The sequence below is a fragment of the Crotalus tigris genome, unplaced genomic scaffold (genome assembly GCF_016545835.1).
Source record: "Crotalus tigris isolate CLP2741 ecotype Arizona unplaced genomic scaffold, ASM1654583v1 scf7180000019170.200965, whole genome shotgun sequence".
In the NCBI taxonomy this organism is placed as follows: Eukaryota; Metazoa; Chordata; class Lepidosauria; order Squamata; family Viperidae; genus Crotalus; species Crotalus tigris.
The window spans coordinates 88,206-107,555 of record NW_024097411.1 but is presented as its reverse complement, the minus strand read 5'-3'; the positions used below and the strand labels follow the sequence as shown (position 1 = coordinate 107,555).

Here is a 19,350-nt window from a genome sequence, read left to right as displayed (position 1 = left end):
TTAGGCTCCTCCTCTGTTACCAATTTGGCCATGGTACAGGCCTTCAGGAGTAATGACCTGAACAGGGATGGATCGAAGAGACCTGTTGTTGGGGTCGGATCCGGAGTCGCCTCCTCATCCTCTGACATGGGGATGTCTACCAACTCCAGGTCCACAGATTCCCCTTCTCCTAATTGAGATGATGCTTCAGAGACACCTGAGCCAGCTAACTGAACACGCCTTGCTTGAGATGAAGATATGGGCGGAGGCGGTGGTACCTGGGGAAACCCCTGACCCATGGAAGAAGCCATAAACTGTTAAACGAATGGTGCATGAATGCCTGAAACTGCTCTGCCCACATGCCTTGTTCTGTAGAGTGGACTCCAACTGCTATAGGAGTATATGTGGCTGCTGGAACGTGTTGTGTGAAGGAAGCAGAAGGAACAGTGAGAAGAGGAGGAGGAGGAGGGGGGAAGAAGGAGAGGAAGAGGGACCAACCTGTTCAGTTTCCTCTTGAGGAGACCAAGCCCTGGGGGCGTCATAAGAAGGCACACATTTGTGGCTCAAATGGAGACCGGTCCAGTGAAACAGGGGGAACCACTTCAGCCTCACTGGATCTGAGCCTTTGAACTCTGGAAAATTCCTTTTCCAATGCCTGATGTCTCCTCGAGGCCTCTTGCTCAGCAGCCTTGGAAGGTTCCTTGGCAGTTAAATGCTTTGTCTTGGCCTTTTTCTTTCCCCCCACATCCAATTCAGAAGATCTGCGTTTTGTCTGTGTGGGGGGAACTCCAGAACCCTGCAATGTCTGAGGAGTTTCACTGTCTGCCATCGCTCGCTGGATATTCCGAATAGGAGATGTCCAGGAATGGGGGGAAAAATACGCAGATCTGGTTGTCAAAGAGGGAGGTTCCTGCGCTCTGAACAACCGCAATGGCAAACAGCCAGAAAGCCCACTAGAACTGCCTGACTAGGCCCTGTGACACAGCGCCGCGAACTACTAGGAACAGGCAGTGCAAATTGTCCCTCAGAAATTATGAACAGAGTAGAATTGTGTATGTATAGTCTGTTAGAATGAGGCCGCTTCTCCTTTCCGTTAGAAGGTATGCAATGGATTGCTGTATAATTCCCCCCTGAGAGCCTAACACAGTAGGCTACAGTATAGAGAATTAGGCCTGATAAGGCCTCTATGGATAAATAAGGCCTTAAAATGGCGACCACGCCCAATGACTAAAACAAAATGGCAGCCGCAAGCCTCATCTCCCAAAATGGCGATGCCCCAGGGAGAAAACTTTTCCAACCGTTACTCAGTCCGGATTGATAACAATGAGGGACCTTGGCAGAATTTCTCTTTCCCCTCTTAATTTATAAGACAGAACACTTGCGATTAGTTGCGTAGCCTCCGCTGCGATCCGGATCGAATCCTGGACTTGCTGGAGCCTCGTGGCCACGATGGTGAGAAAACAAGGCCTCCCAGCCAAGCCGCGCTCCGAAGGGACCGGACCATCAAGCCGCGCTCCAAATTGCCGGAAAAAAAACCAGCCTCCGTTTGAGCACAGAACAGCTGCTAAGCACTGTTCCCCAACTCGTTGGAGCTGGCTGCTATCGGCTCACAGAGGCCTAAGAGCCTCTTCTAAATTAAGACTCTAACTGCCACCAAGCACTTGAAAACAAGTGAATCAAAACTGCTGAAATACGAAAAAAAAATATGAAAACAAACCAAAGTCTAAATTCAGTAACTCTATTTTTTAAGAAACAATTAGTTTAAGCTAGTCTAACAGAGGAGCCACCAAAGTTGCATCCTACTGAGCTGAGACTAAGAAAAAACTGGGGAAACGACCGCCCAAGGAGGCGTGGCTGAAGTTTTTTTCTTAGTCTCAACTGAGCAAGAAGGCTGAGATTACCCACTGGTGGATGCTACATCTATCATGCTGGAGAAGATAAAGGTTTGCGATAGTGGTGAACATCTTTAGCTCAGGTGTAGGATGAAGGTGGAGATTCATTCTCTCAGCTTGTGGACTGGTTTATGAACATTTTGTTACCAGGCTAGGTAACATTTAGGGAAAATTCCCCAAATTCTGCTGAAGATGCTACCTAGCCTGGTAAAGAAACGTTCAGAAACCAACCCACAAGTTCAGAAAATGAGCTTCCACCCTCAAAGATAAAGGCACTGGTCTACTAGTGCCAGCTCATACTCATTTGTGAGAGTTGATTGTTACATTTTTAGAACTTTCGAAAGTGAGTTATTAAACACAGTTATTATTAAAAATTAATAATATCCCCCCCACCCTTGATGTACATTTCTCAAACAAACCTCCTTCAAGGCTTGTCAGGCATCAATAGGCAACTGAAATGGGGAAGGTTTGCACGCATACAGACAAAAGCATGTAACACCACATGAACTTGTTACATTGTCAATAAAGCTTAAGAAAAGCAGGGAACAGTCTTCATAATGAAAGGCAAAGCCATTGTAGTTCTGATTGTTATTAACTCTTTTCAACTTTCTCTGATTGGCTCATATTTTCCACGGCGAAACTGAGCAGTGCCTGGCTCTTTTCTGAAATTAGAATTGCTGTCTGCATGTAGAAAATAATTTAACGTAATTCTTGAATGTTGGATTTTTAATCAGTGGAGTTTGAGTTGGGTGTCTTTTGTCTGACCGCCAATTTTTAAGAACTCTTTTCAGCTTTCCAACTTGGCATATTTGCTTAGGTTTGTCTGCAATTTTGAGGCTACAATAACATATGTGCTTGACTAGAACTAAATTCAGAAATCAGCAGGTGGAGATTTATAGAGTACAAAGGTTTATGTGCCAAGGATTATAAGCGTAACTGTTAGATAAGTCAAATAAAAGTTTTGCAGTCAGTGATGTACAATTCCTAGGATAAATCTTTTAATTAACATAAGTGCATTATTAAAATATTTTTCCCATAAACCACAGAGAATGGGGGAATCAGAGACAGCTCTACAAAATATTTAGGAGGGTGAAAATCAGCATGCATTATGAAGGGCTTTTCAAATTGAGTCCTATGCATTAAGAGATTTGAATGGATTCTGAGGAACTAAGAAAAAAAAAAAACTTCAAACACATTCAGCCATCTGCTTGATAACTACTCTTCCTCTCTTACTTGTAAGCAGCAAGCAAGCTTTCACAAGCAGTCCATGCCATTTCTTTGACACATGCAAATGCACGAAAGTTGACTCTTTGCTTGCCCTCAAGCTCTGACAAACATTTGTAAATGTGCAACAACTATCAAAGTGTGTTTCTTCCTCCCTCTTCAGTTTCTACATTATTTGAATGTAGGCATGTACATGTCCTCCGGAGATGTGCTTAATAATCACGGCAGCATCCTCTGCACACCTACTTAGAACTAAGTCCCATTGATCTGTGTGGGAATTAATGAAGAAATGTCAGATTGCATTGCTTGGCTGCTATACATGTATGCCTCAAATCCCTTCAGAGTGGGATATCCACCAGTGTTCATATTCAGAGAATCAGATTTGCAAAGGCAGATAAACAAAGAGAAGATACGTGCCTCTGCCAGGCAGTCAGAATGGAGAAAAAAAAATCCAAATTTAATTTGACTATGTTAATCCATTACTATTGTCTGTGTTATGCTGTATATCATGTTATATGCAACTGTCCATCAACATGTCTAAGAAAGGGATTGTTCTAAGTGATATCTCATATTGTGACTTTCTCGCATAATTTTTCAACTTCACAATATAAAATTGTCATGCCCATCCTGGATATATTTACATCTCTCAGCATATGCACATTGTGTTTATTTTGCTTTTTGATTAGATTTAATAAATATTTATGTATGTGAACATTTTTTCAGACATGGAACATTGACTACAAACTGGTTCCAACCGCATACCATATTGAAGCAGGTGAAAAGAGAAAAAGGGAAACAAAATTCCAGTGCTGTAATTGGGACATCCATTTTTGTGAAATTCAAATAAGTTTAATATATACATTTGCATAAATAAATTCCAAGTACCACAAGTTTTATTTTCCTGCCAATTTGCCATTACTGCTACTTTGTCTCTTCATTGGGATTAAAAAAAAAAAACTTTAAAAATTTAAATAAAAAAAACCTAACAGGTTCCATGGTCAGAACAAGTTTAAAATGACTTCTATAAGTTATAGACATTCTAAAAGAACATCTATTAATGTTGTGAATGAACTATAAAATGGTAGATTAATTAAAAATAGATAAGGATACAAATAAATAATTGTACAATAACATACTTTAATACAGTTAATACAATTAAAGTTACATACAGCCCTATTGATACAATGATCAATTTAATTACTTTGTCATTTTGTCAGTTTAAATATAAATTCATTCAATTGTTATCTAAGCTATTATTTTTCCATCATTTTAAGATTAGACTCAATGTTTTAGTTAGGAGACCAATTAAAAGTCTCCGAACAGACTAACATGTAATATTTTTCAGTTATTTTCTGAAGTGCCATCTATACTTTTCAGCCCATTAATTCTTCTCCCTGCTGCCGCACCTCCCCAAATTTTCTCCTGGCAAAAGTGTCTGAAGACCTGATTCTCCAAGGTTATCTCTCTGGTCATCTACACCTATTCAGCAGTCTTACATCAATGCTGATGACATTGCATTGCCTTCTGATTAGTTCCTGGGTCCAATTCAGGATACTGGTTATTGCCTTAAAGGCCATTTATGATTTGCCTCTGTGTCTTGGACTGGGTTTCCCACCACATATGGCTGCCCCATGTGGTCAGAAGGGAAAGTATTCAGAGCCCCTCTATTCCATGAAAGGTGAGGGAGATTGAGTGTCAGCCCTTTGAGATACTCCAAGAAAGAAGCATGAACTAGCACTACCTTTATTATATGGTTACAGCAACAGAATCTTGTAAGTCTGAAAGCCCTTCTCCCCTCCTTTAATTTGATTTTCCAGAAAACCAGGGAGGTTGCTTTCTCAGGTGCTTCCCATGCCCCTTTTCCTTCTCTGGGCTGAAATATCTTTTGCATAGTAGTTGTTTAGGCTGCAACTCTTCCTTCTGTCTCCCAAGGTCATTCTGATTAACCATCATACTAAGGAACAGGGTGTCAGGTGCCAGGGAAATCACAAGATTCAGGCAATTCAAATGGTTATAAAGATTTATTGCAAGCTTAAGCTCTCTACAAGAATCTGAACTACTAACAGCCAGAGCAAATTGGAGGTAGATAAGAGTCAAATGAATTCAAGGTGGGCTGGACTTAGATCTCTTATAGGCACGAAGGGACTTGTGACTGATGATGCATTTGACCCCCCCCCCTTGGGCTCAGCCTGGTCATTTGCTGAATTGCACCATCTCATTGAAGGTCTCCATCCTCTAGGATACCCTATCACAGTGTTTCTCAACCTTGACAATTTTAAGGCATGTGGACTTCAACTCCCAGAATTCCACAGCCAGCAATGCTTGCTGTGGAATTCTGGGAGTTGAAGTCCACATGCCTTAAAATTGTCAAGGTTGAGAAACACTGCCCTATCATATTAGAAATGCCCCCAGCCTCTATACCTTTAATAAAGTTTTAAAAAGTTTACTATTCCAGCAAGCTGGTATGGTGTAAAAATTACCTGAGTTAAGTACGTTCAGTTATGTTTTAATTCTTCTGTTAATTGTAAACTACTGTAATGGACAGTCTGTAAAAATTGTATAAACTACTTCTTAACTTTCTTGTATTAACATAATATTTCTGTCAGACTTCTATTTCCATTGGCATGTAGATGACAAGGCTAAATCATAATTCCATAAAGCCAATTTGTTTAAGGGAACTATCTCACTTTTTTTTTTTACAAATTAGTTAAAATGAAAGCAAAATTTCTACAAAGTAATCAACCAGGTACTGTAATAATCTTATCAAAGTAAAAAGCTATTTATTAGTTTATCTTAACCAGTGATACTGTTTGAACAACAGTTTACTGCAGATATTCATCCCATTTATTCAATGCTCTAAAATAATAAGAGTTGCTTCGAACTTCAAGATGGGTGGCATATAAATATGGTAAAGAAATAAATAAGATGATTAAGAGGAAATAGAATGTTTTACTTACCATTGGCAATTCTACAGTCATAGGAGGTGTAGCCTTCAAAACATTGACAGCCCCTTATAGTGCACTGTCCATGGCCATTACAGAGATTTGGACATCTCAATGCTGTGACAATTTTGTGATGGATATCAGGTATCTCATATTCAGTTACATTTTCTAAAATGACCTTTTTTTCACAGACATTTTCCAAAAATGGAATAAGTAATTCTCCCCATTTGAGATCATCCTTAATCTGCACATCTGAAAGACACATTTCAATGGCCACATCAAGTTGGGTGCCAAGAAACCCTTTGCAAGCTGAGCCAATGGCCGAATTTTCAAGCAATGTCTTGCAATGTGTTAAGACCTCAGCTGAGGTCAGGCCGCTTGGAGTTGGCCACGTAGTCTGAACGTTAGGCCACTTCCCTTCAAAATAATCTTCTGGGAAAAAATATGAAAAACTTTCCAAGTCAGTTGGACTTTTGAAAGAGAAAATAGGTGAATATTCCAAAGAGCCTTGCCTTTTTTCTCTTTGGAGATCTTCCCAATTATTAGAGATACTAGCAACACTTTGCTCGTCATATAATAAAGGATCTGCTTTCAGGTGAATGACATAATCTGATGTGACATCTAGATATGGAATTATGGAAGTATAATAAATTTTCTCATCATGGCAATCCAAAAATTGTGGGGGAGAATTCCAAAAAGTATGCAGAGAATTTAAAGGCTGCAAGTATGATTCAGGCTCCGTCTGACATAAACAGAAATTTTCTGTCTTTTGCCATTTCGAGGAGGAGGGAATGTTGTCAAACAGGCTCATTCCTGGAGCTATCCTGATAAAATACAATAGCAGGTAAAACAGTTACAATGCCTGACACATCTCACACTGATACAAATTCTTAGTTTTTGTTTTAAATAAATATGTACCACAATATGCTGAAGTACAAACAATAGGCATATAAAACTAGCAACAAGAGATTATTATTTTTAATGATCAACAACCTCTGACTGCTTTGCACAGCCTGTAATCTGCTAAGCAAATTCTGTTTATTAGCAATCAAGAGGTGCAGGATGCCAAAGACAGATGGAGATTTCCATTGCAACCATTGGGCTTTTCAGCAGTGCAAATGGCAGAGATGAAAACCTTAGTTCCATAGGCCATGCCTTCTTTCTCACATAGCTGATGTTTCAGGCAGAATTTTATCAGAACATAAATTTGGATTTTTTTAAAAAAGAAAAAAACCTTTTTATTACCCTTCAGTCTCCATTTGGGGCAGAGTCAGGTTGACTGGATGGAACTGAGCATTAACTAGCTGGATGCTCTTCCTGATGCCTCTGTGGAGTTTGCAGCAGATATTTTTCCTTCATGCCCTAGGGTACAGGTCGGCAACCTGCTGCTCTGGAGCCGCATGCGGCTCTTTGAGCCTTCCCCTGTGGCTCCCAGCCTCCTCTGCCATTTGCAGAGAGAGACAGAGACAGAGAGAGGCAATTGCGCTTCCCTGTTTCTCTCACTGTCTCTCTCTCTCTCTCTCTCTCTCTCTCTCTCTCTGTGTGTGTTTGTGTTTGTTTGTTTGTGTGTGTGTGTGTGTGTGTGTGTAAAAAAGAGTGCACTCACAGTTTCTCTGAGGAGATGAAAAGCTTATTGGGCGGAGCTCCTCCCTTTGCTGCGTCTCTGCAGGAAGCAGGAAAGAGCTAGCTAGCCCAGCTATGCTGACTCAGGAATTCTGGGAGTTGAAGTCCATGAGTCATAAAAGCCCCTGAGCTTGTTGGAGAACAGCCTGAAGCCAGCTTGCCAGGTGAGCAGCAGATAGGAGAGAGGGAGAGAGGGGGCAGAGAAAGAGAGAAAGAGAGAGGGGGGGAGAGAAAGAGAGGGGGAGAAAGAAAGAGAGAGAGGAAGGAAAGAGAGAGAGAGAAAAAGAAAGAGAGTGGGGGAAGAGGACTGGCAGACCAAGGGCAGATAGAGAGGGAGGGAGAGAGAGAGAGAGAAAGATAGAGAGAGAGACCCTTTTGACATCTAAAATGAAGATAACACCGCATATATCCTTTTTTACACACACACACACACACACACACACACCTATAATAAAGGTAAAAAAGGATATATGCAGTGTTATCTTCATTTTAGATATCAAAAGAGTTTTGCGGCTCCCAGTGTTTTGTTTTCGATGGGAAATTGAGTGCTTTGGGTTGCCTACCCCTGGGCTAGGGGAGAAACATCTACCATACCTAGGATTGAACGTTCCACCTTCTGAGTGGGAGGCGAGCATCTTCACCACTAGGCCACATGTACAAACTCAGCACTGTCCCTTCACCCCATCCACTCACCCTCTTTTTTTTTGGCACTGTACTGTTGGTTGCAAAGCAAATAAAGTAGAATGCATAAGGAGTTGAGTTTTAATCTGAATATTTTTTTACATGAAATATTGCCTCCTCTTGGGTAATTCATGTACAAAGAACTAGAGTACAATTTTGCAATACAACCAAGTACTGTATAGTAATTTATGCTTTAAGAAAATGAAGCCTGGGTGCCCTGCACTTTCTTCCCAACAGATTGATATTACTTAGAGAATCTAAACTTGCCAGATTCTAAGACGTTTATCACAAATCTGCCTCTGATCCGCAACCAGGAAATTTAAAACATTTCTTTGTCATTAAATAGAATGTTATGGTTATGATTAGCATTTTATACAGCAGTTGTGTACACCATTGTAAATTATTATTTGCTGAAATTGATATATTAATAGATCAATAAATTGCAACCAAAAAACATAGCATTTAAAGCTGCTTAGAATTTGTGCTTCTGAAAAAAAGACGAAACACATATTAGGTACTTGAAGAAAAAAGGAGAAAATTTGTTCAAGCAACATAGAACACTTTTTGAGGGACTGAACTCAGTTCCTTTTAAACAGCTGATCAGCAGAATGATCAAGTCTTTTGTTTATTTTATTTTTGGCAGTCAAGTGCAGATAGTGTCAAATTGTATACTGTACATAGCAACAATCTACAATTGTGCTTTTTCTGTGGATTTCTGACATCTTGACACTTGACAGATCAGGTGCATTATCATCCTCACACACTACTTCCTGTTTGACCCACAAGTGGCAAATTTATCAGTTTAGCAGCTTTGACAGGTATTTTCTCTAGCTGGGTACAGTAATAGGAAAGTACAGATTAATGATCTTGGAAATGTTGACACATCCTCCAGTGACTAAGAGGCAAAAATATACATTTCCTTACAATGATTTTCATACACAAATATATGTTGACAAGGTGAAAATGTTGAACTTTATCAACAGGGTTGTAAAATTCATTTGGAAAAGTAACTTCTGATCTTTTTTAAAAAACTGAGTGAAAAAACATTATTGATTATATTGATATAATATGATATTCAAGAGTTCTGAATATCCGACAACGTTTGTCTTTGTGCAGGTTTTTTTTCCTCCCTTAGGAAAGCAACTATCATTATAAGGAATGTGCAGAATTTTACAAAGATAAAGAACATGTTCTGGAAGGAGAAAAACAAGAAATAAGAGTATTTCCCCTTAAATGAGGGTGCTTTCAAACTTTCAAGCAGCAGAGTGAAATTTTGAATATGGTCACATCTTTTATTCTATGTTATTCCTAAACACGCTAGCATTTTCTAAAAAAGAGGAAAGTGTCATTATTTATGTGAACAATATTATGTTTTCCCATCTATCTTCACAACGACCTTCTAAGGCCCTTTGCACGTGTAGATAACATAATGATTCATGATCCATTCCACATCTCTGTGATCTCACAATGCTCTGAAACCTGTAGATCCTGCAAAGCTGAATCAGTCAACAATCAATTTTGCTCTTGTTCCAGAGGAAATATTATGAAGATTTTGAGATGTAAGATCTGCAGGATCTGCATTTTGCAACCTAGATTTCTTAGCTCCTAGGTCTCCCCATTCCCTCCTGTAGAAACAATACTATCATACCTTGCTGACTTCCCTTATCCTCTACAAGAAGCAGATTTGCTGATGCCCCACCCCATTCACATGCCCTATTGGGCTCTTTTTTATCATGATGAAAAACAAATGTGGTGACCGAAGTGGTAGAGGGGAAAGCACCATTGAACTATTTTTTTAAAACACTACCATTGGTCAACATGAGGAAACATTGAGAGAATATAACACAGCTTTGTAGATATTCAGGTGGCATTCCAAACTGCTTTAGATGATTTGAGGGGAAAGGTGTAGCTGCACAGAAGCATATTAAATCAGTTTTCATTTCTTTTTCCATACCTATGACAATTCTAAAACTTATATTGGCTGAAAGGAATGTAACATATCTTCATTAGCAAGATTTGAAAATGATATATTTCACACTTGGAGCCATTCACTGTGTTTCCTTTGAAAGTGCCCTTGGGTGGACTGAACTTAAAATTCACCAAATCCATATTGTACAAATCAGGCCTAATGAATGAACATTTGTATCAAAAGACAGAGTATAGTTAATTTCATTACATTGTTACTCAAGAGCTCCAATTGGATGATGTATCTTCCTTTCTATTTCATTCTAACTCATAACGTATGATGTGAAGGCTTTGCATGTAAAGTTATAAACATAACTTGACAGGTATGCAAGTTGTATACTTTTTGTCTCTCTGTCTCTGTCTCTCTTTTATTGAAGAGTTAATGAATTATGCTTATTTTAGCTTTGAGAGAAAATACAATAATTCTATACTATCAAACTTCAAAGTTCTTTGAGACCCAGTTTGCTCTTGTGGTTAAGGCACCAGATGAAAAAGCATAAGACTGTGAGTTCTAGCCCAGCAGAGTGGTTTTGGATTAGTCACTGTTTCTCAGCCCGACCCACTTCACAAGGAAAGGGGAAATTAAGAAGAGGAAACAGTACTGTATTATGCTTGCCACTTTAAGTATAAAAATAATAAAATGTGATATAAACAAACAAACAAATAAATATAAAAATATGGTTCTACAAGTTAGAAAAAAATATTTCAGTATAATTTTAGGGAGATTAAAAATAGCTCTTTACTCATTTCAAAAGCCTTAGGAATGTATTCCACTATATAGGAATTTACTAGCCAGGAGCCTCAGTTGAGGATTGAAATTCAGTATCCTTTGTGGGAAATTTTATATCAAAATATATTTTATCCCTCATACCATCTCCATCTTCCCTTAAATATGAACAGACTCCACAATGGACTGAAAATCCCATCTTTGCTAGATAATTAACAGTCAAGTTGAAAATAAATTAATCAATAAAAATAGCAAAATGGAGAAAATCTTTTCCTCCAACTTCATCGAACTCCCAAATAAGTTACCCAGACTTAATCCACACATCAAAGAAAAAGGTCTGTAAACACAACTAGAGTTAATTAAAACTCTCAGCAGAACCACATGCTCACCAGAATAAACAACACAGGTGACATGTACTTCTACATGCCCATGCCCTTCAAATATCACACTAGAACCAGCATGTACACACATCCACATCCCTCAAGACCCACATCAAGGACAAGCTCCCTATAAACCTGCCCTTTTGTACATCATTTTCTCTATAGCTACCTCCCACAGGCAAACCTCTTTCTAGAATAAATAAATCTCCTTTCCTCACAACGTGTCTGGATTCCATTTTGATTTGTTATTGTGCAACTGGGGCTTGAGCTGGAACCCCAAATTATTCTTCTGACACTTTGCTGAATTAGCAAATGGGCTGTAGGGATTCAGAACTGTCAGGAACTCCTGTAAGTTATTGTCCATACTTTAAGGTCACTAGGAGAGGCCCTTCTGCACATATTTGCAGCATCAGAAGTGACAAGAAATAAATGGCATGCATTGCATAGCTGAAAAGCAGCATTAATAAAGCTATGATGATCAATTAAATATAAATTCAAGTGTTACCAGGGTGCAAATCTCCCCTTCCTATGTCAGGGAATTGCAGTCTCCTTCCAAATCCCCTTCCTTGTCACCATCTAAACCAGACATGTCCAGCCTGCAGACCATAGACCACATGTGGCCCTTTACATGTAATAATGCAACCCTGCAAGATCATAAACTGTAACATTATTTATAACACACACACACACACACACACACACACACATACATACACACCCTATATTATATATTTTATATGTAGCCCAAGGCACATAAACATCATTAGTTAACGTGGGTCAGGCAAGCCAAAAGGTTGGATACACCTGATCTATATGTTATTCTTCAGCAAAGATAGAGGATCTTAGCCCTATAGTTCTTAGCCTCTTTTTGAATTGAGGTATCCCCCTCCCACTCTCTTTTTCTGCAAAAAAAGAGAGGCAGTGGGATTTTGGATGGAAGAGATATGCAGTGCTTTGGCCAAAGTCTTGGAATTTTATATTCACATAGATTTGTGAAATTGCAACAATATGTCTCCCATCTTTTTCTGAATGTAAATTCTACTAGCATCTAATAGTGGAGATACATATATGCATAAAAAATGCTGAGATATAGGAAGCACTACTTGCAAGTTATCTGGATGAGAATATAAGTGACTCGAACAAAAAATATTCTAGGAAAGGCATTTGGTGACAGACCAATAAAACAAAACAAAACAAAACAAAAAAATTCAGAAAGATGAAAAAGTCAGCTAATTTGATAGACAGCATTTTACATTCCTACCCTGACTGGTAAATACTAATACTTGATTTTGGTAACTAGAAACTCAGGGAGGGATATAAAATGAAGAATGCTGGAATTATAGGTTCCTTGTGTTTTAGGCAGGCAGATCTCCAGAAAGCAACAAAAATATGATAGAGGACAATGCATAAATATTGGAAGCACAATTTTATCTATGTCCATCAATCACAGGAAAATATATTGATAAGTATGTTTGATACCTGAATACTTCATGATTTCTGATTTATGATGACATTTTCTCAAGCATTTGTTAAATACAAGCATGAACTATTGAGTAATTACTAGGAAGAATATATTTCATGCTGAAACTACTTTAATGATCCAAAAGATCCAAGTTTTGATAAATAAATGCAATAAATGATCATATATAAGTGTGCAATTATAGGTAAACTGAATAAATGTTTGATATGATTTTTGCTAATTAGAACATGTAACAGAATTATATTTGGGGGGAGGGCAGAGAGAATGATTTAAAGACATCAGGACTCAAAGAAGACATTAAGCCCTCAGATAAATTTGGTAATCTATTTCAAAAATGTTAAATGTGCTTGGTAAAGTCTAAGCTTAACTTAACTGAAAGAGGCATATAATAGGATAGACATCTTCCATCAAGATTCCAAAGTTCATACTGTAGATTAAAACACATTTTTAGTGATATATTCTGAAGATCCCGGCTTGTACTTTTGTCAAGGCAGGACAGAACTCTTGTGTAGATCACTGCAAAAGCAAGCTATGGAGTTTATATAGACTTCCAACTTTACTATTATATATAGACTTACCAACATTATTATTACTATTATTATTATTATTATTATTATTATTATTATTATTATTATTATTATTATTATTATTATTATTATTATGGTTCATGTTTTTAGTATATCCCTTGCTGCTTAAAATCTTACCTCCAGGCTTCTATGAAGTTCTCCTCAGTTGTGCTATTCTGGTGAGAAAATAAAGAGCTCCCATCAGCCCTGTGGAAGTCATTCTGACTATTTCTGTCAAAAGTGCCACACAAACCTCTGGTCCTGTTAAAATCACTACTCGGTGCCCTTACTGTCAAACTCATTCCCCAGTCATTAAGATCAGCTCGAACAAAGGCTCCTGAATGGAACAAGATCTGGAAAACAGAAAAACCAAGTGAATCGAAACATCATCATCATCATCATCATCACAACAACAACAATAAAGTTGGAAGGGACCTTGGAGTCATCTAGTCCAACCCTCTGCTCAGGCAGGAAACCCTATACCATTTCGGACAAATGGCTGTCCAGTCTCTTCTTAAAAACTTTCAGTGTTGGAGCATTCATCGCTTCTGGGGGCAGGTTGTTCCACGGGTTAATTGTTTTAACTGTCAGGAAGTTTCTCCTTAGTTCTAGGTTGCTTCTCTCATTGATTAGTTTCCATCCGTTGCTTCTTGTCCTGCCTTCAGCGCTTTGGAGAATAGCTTCACTCCCTCTTCTTTGTGGCAACCCCTGAGATATTGGAACACTGCTATCATGTCCCCCCTCGTCCTTCTCTTCATTAAACTAGACATACCCAATTCCAGCAACTGTTCCTTATATGTTTTAGCCTCCAATCTCCTAATTTTTATGGATGTATCCAGTGGTGGGATTCAAACATGTGAACAACTGGTTTTCTATGTGGATGCCGTTTCTGGAAGTCCATTCTGCGCCTGGGCAACAAAAAATTAGCTACCGGTTCTGCCAAAGTGGTGTGAACTGACTGAATCCCATCACTGGATGTATCTATTTCCCATATTTGTTTATTTTATATGGCTGCCCAGTCACTTTCAGTGACTCTGGTCAAGATAAAGAATAAAAAACAATAATACCCTCTCCACTAAAAGTAAAAATAAACAAAGACAGTTTTCCAGCCTTTTTTACTAGCTGGTTAGTAAATTACTAGACATTAAAGCTGTGCAGATTGTACTCATCGGATCCAGATTTCTGGGCTGGATAATCTCTATACAGTAGTAGTGCCCCAATGTACATTTGGATTTTTTTTTCTAGTCTAATTCTCCCATTTTTGACTACCTGAATGAGGCATAGGATAGCTTATTATTATTCCATACATTTTTGACTGATGAAACAATTCAAACCAGTCTTCTGACCCTAACAGTAATATTCAAGTCTATAACAAATCATTGGTGTGCAGAATTAACATCAGTGTGCATTGTTTAAGATACCTAATAGTGAGTGATCAATGGCTAAACAAAGAATAGTAGAACTATACCACTTTGAAGTTTTGAAAAACACCTCATTCTTTGATTTCCATTTACACATTTTGTTCTCCATTAGTAATAGTGTAGAAAATAAAGGTGATATACATACAGTGATTTTTTTTCCTCCATAGGACTTCATGATTTTGACATTTTGTTGTGATGAGGCTCTGATGTTTTGTATTATCACCTGAGATTTGGTTTCCAGAAATTGCCTGTTGCACATGTCAACAATAACAATATCACTATCTTCTAGTGCAACAACAGCACAGTTACAGGCAATGGCAGTATGGTGGCTGTCACAGTCCCACTGACGTACATGCACCTCAAATAGACGGCTAAGGCTCTTGTATAAGACAAAAGTTCCAATCATGTAGTTACTGTAATGCCTAAGCAATCAAAAGGGAGAAGTTACAGAATGCTGTATATCTGTTTTGGTTTGCACATTTTTTACTCTTAACAAGATTCTTTAATTAATTCAGTCTGGTAGTCGATCTCAGAGGGGACAGACAGTAAACATTTCATGAGGAAACACTTTTTCATCACTATCAGTAACCTAAAACGCTCCAATGAAGTTATTAACTAGGAATGTATAAGAATTCATATGAGCTGCTCTGCTGCTATGACAACAGACATGGACAAGGCAGATAAACATCTGACAAAAGTAAAGGGGAATATATCTTCACCTCTATGCCTTAATAAACACATTTTAGTTGTAACTGGGTGTTTTATGGCTTAATATGCTTGAAAGCAAAATCAATGCTCAAATAGTGTGTTTGGTGACTAATTACCAACTTTTGTATGATCTACAATTGCTGAGTGAAGATTTCATAGGAAAAATTAGAGCTTCAACAGAATCCTATTTATCTAGACAGAGAGTCATTATTTAATATACCTCTGCTATAAATTATTGTATTTTCAACTGGTGTATGAGGTATAGGAACTAGAAGCTGTAGCTGCTGACAGAATCCTCTGGTGACTCCTTTACTCTGAAGTTTCCACCAGGTTTGAAGATACTGTAGATGCTACCTAAAACTGACAGAAAACTGAATGGTGCCACAGAATACCATCCATTGTTACTATAACAATGGACTTCCAGTGCCCCCATTGTGCCAGATTCTGCACTTACCTACTGGGACTGCAGATCCAACTCCCTATCCAGAGATGAACTTCAAAATAGTGTGTCTTCTTCAGACCCATAGGATGACCATGTAACAGTTATATACTCAACTTGACCTTACAAATGAGCTTCAGTGTCCCAGAGTGGAACTGATTTGGTTGTTACTGAAGGCCATATCCCATTCTAATAGCTGCTACACTTATACTCAACCACTACTGACAGGTGTTACTACAAATTAATTTTGCACATGACTGTCCAATAAAATTTCATGATCGTACAAAGAATAATTGAGGCAGAGAAATCTTATTCCTTTAGAAGGTTGCAATGTTACCTTAATATAGTTGGTTGGAAATCTCTCCTGCAATTAATGGAACTTTTTGAAATAAATATGCTTTAGATTATTGTTTGCTAGCATGTCATGGTTTAATACTACCGGTTGCTCTGCTGACAAAAGCACCCAAAATAAATCCAAATTCATTCTGAGCTATGAAAAAAGTTTTTATTTCTATCATTTTGAACCAACTTTCATACAAATTGCTAATAAGATTTTTGTTTTAGAAATATTTTATTTTCAAAATAATTTATTGACTATACAGAAAATTTTCCCCTTGGTTTTTACTAGCGGTCTTTTTTTTTTTTTTTTTTTTTGCTTCTTTGGATTCTGCAAAACACTTGGCAAGGGAATATTCATATATCAAAAAATCAATTGGATTTTTTAAAAAATCCACTACAATAAGATAGGCAAGGGAATATTCATATATCAAAAAATCAATTGGATTTTTTAAAAAATCCACTACGTTAAGATAGGCTATGCTAGGCTATGCTAGGCTAAGAAGACAAGATAAGATAAGGTAAGAAAAGGTAAGGTAAGGCATGATAAGGCAAGGCGAGGCGAGGCGAGGCGAGAAGCTTTATTGTCATTTTCTTACTATGAGCACACTGGCATACATTAAAAATGAAATTATGTTGCCTGCTCTCAAAACAAAGTATATATCTACTCATATGCATATATAACACATATATAAACATTTTATACACACACCATACAGACATACCCATACATATATACGTATACATATATACATACACACATATGTATGTATGTATTTATGTGTATATGTGTATATATGTATATATCAGATATAAGACCAAAAACTTGACTCTTGGGTACATTCATAATAAAATCTAGAAATAAGTCGATCACCAAGAGAAATAATAAAAGAGTTTTTAATAACCGAGCTTTCATTGGGATTCATCCAACATCATCAGGGTTCTAAAAGGTAGGCGCTGGGGATATGCTTTTTATAAGATGTTAATAGCCTGCATCCGGCTTCTAGAACATGTTAACGGGCTCAGCTGGTTATGCCGTGCCTTAGATGTTTTACATACGTCATTATGTCCCATTTCCTTCGTCCAGCCATAAGTATTTTTCTCATTAGTCCTGAGGCTGAAAGAGATTCCTTTCCCCTCACATGCTGATTGTCTCCCTCCTCCCTCGCCCCGCTGTACACAAGCCGAGGGGGAAGCTCTCCCTTTCACTCGTCGTTGAGGCCAACCATTATTAATCCGGGTGTGCCATCATCCTTCTTATTCTCCACCTCACTATCCTCAATAGTTGTCTGTCCCATATCATTAATACTACCTTTCCCCCTTCTTGCATGGGTAATGGCACAATGTTGTTCTATGCGTCATAAACCAACCTCCCGTCTGTCTCCACTCATCAGGAAAGAACCCCGTTCTAACTAGCTGGCTGCCAATACAATGTTCGTATTCTGTCCGGGAGTGTTAGGGCTCGTACTAGCAATGTCATGGAGGGACGTCGGCACCACATCTCCCCCCCCCTCCATCGGTCCCACAAGTCATGTCTGCTCCGGCATCCAAGTTGGTTCTTCCAATCTCCCATCGTCGGTGACTTAACGAGTTCATTCCTGACAGTTCGCTGGTTGCAGGGGGTATCCCGATGCAACCTCCAGGGCTCGTCCACCTCCCTCCAACAGGGGCGGGCCACAATACTTCGCTTCCTCACTCTGTCATTCGGGGGAGCTCCGCAGCGCTGATGATCACACACGGGGCGGGTAGGCAGAATCCGTGGGGGGGGGTTGTCCGGCTCAATGTTGGCCCGATCATACTGGGTGTTACAATCCATGGTCTGGAGGTCCATTCTCCTTCGGCGGGACCGAGTTACCAAGCCACATCCATCTATTTCACCACCCCATGGAATTCCGTGGGGTTGTTGGTCCATCATGGTGCAATCATCGTGGTGCAATCTTTTATTATTTCTCTTGGTGATTGACTTATTTCTAGATTTTATTATATATGTATACATATATATGTATGGGTATGTCTGTGTGTGTGTGCGTGTGTGTATAAATGTTTCACTATCCATTTTGAATACATAGCGGAAAGAGGAAACTTGAGAGTTCACTAGGTTGATACTATATGGAACAAAACTATGACTGAATCTAGATGTTCTGCTTTGGACACCACGAAACCTCCTCCCAGATGGTTACAGGAGAATCTACATAATTTCTTGAAAAAATACTCACCGTCCATCAAATGTGATTATGTGTGGATCTGTGAAAGAGTAGCAGTAACCTGCAGGGATGTCTTGAACTGTGACCTAGTTAAAATGAGAAATGGAATTCATATGGTCTTTGAGGTAGGATTCCAGCATTGCTCTTAATATTGACTCACCAAAGTTGGGTTGCATTTGATTACAGGTGAATTCAAATCAGATTTAACATAGTACAAGTATGCTAGATTGTGGTTATTATTAGAATTCCAATTACTTATTTTTGAACTCTGTATTTAAGAAGTAGTGATGGGGAATATAATGCTATGCCTGTACAATATATTTGTTATATGAGTTGCACTGGTTATTGGTAAACTTTTAAGTCTAATTCAAAGCATTAAAGCCCTGCATGCCATAGGGACTAGTGATACAAGAGTCCATCTGTCTCCTGTAGTATCTCCCTGTGCAATCAGTCAAAATTGGCTTGCTTTGTGTACTATAAATTAAGCATTGTTATGTAGCAGGAGCAAGGGAGTGGGCCTTCTTTGCTGCAATATCTGCTTTCTGAGACAGCATCCCCTGGAGATTGGTTTGGACCTCACTATATTAACCTTTATTGTTAACTTAGGATGATTGTGCAAGCTCTTTTTCCAGTTTTTAATTTTGTGAATTCATAAAAAAAATCTTGTGGCTTGCTTTTGCAGTTAGATGGCCTAGAAATTGGATATATAAATGCATAGTTTGAGGAAGTTTGGGGAAGAGGAGGAGGAGGAGGAGGAGGAGGAGGAGGGGGGTGAGGAATAGG

At 38.6% G+C, this 19,350-nt stretch overlaps 1 protein-coding gene across 1 annotated transcript in view; it reads right to left on the bottom strand.

The window, feature by feature from the left end:
* Positions 1 to 19,350, bottom strand: part of VWDE (von Willebrand factor D and EGF domains) — a gene marked incomplete at its 3' end in the record, with an annotated part of 157,307 nt that overhangs the window by 86,706 nt on the left and 51,251 nt on the right. The window contains exons 12-15 of the mRNA XM_039360249.1: positions 18,580 to 18,653; positions 15,026 to 15,302; positions 13,598 to 13,812; positions 6,053 to 6,861 (exon numbers count right to left, since the gene is read on the bottom strand). Of these exons, the coding sequence (XP_039216183.1) occupies positions 6,053 to 6,861; positions 13,598 to 13,812; positions 15,026 to 15,302; positions 18,580 to 18,653 (1,375 nt within the window). The remainder of the gene's footprint in view (positions 1 to 6,052; positions 6,862 to 13,597; positions 13,813 to 15,025; positions 15,303 to 18,579; positions 18,654 to 19,350) is intronic.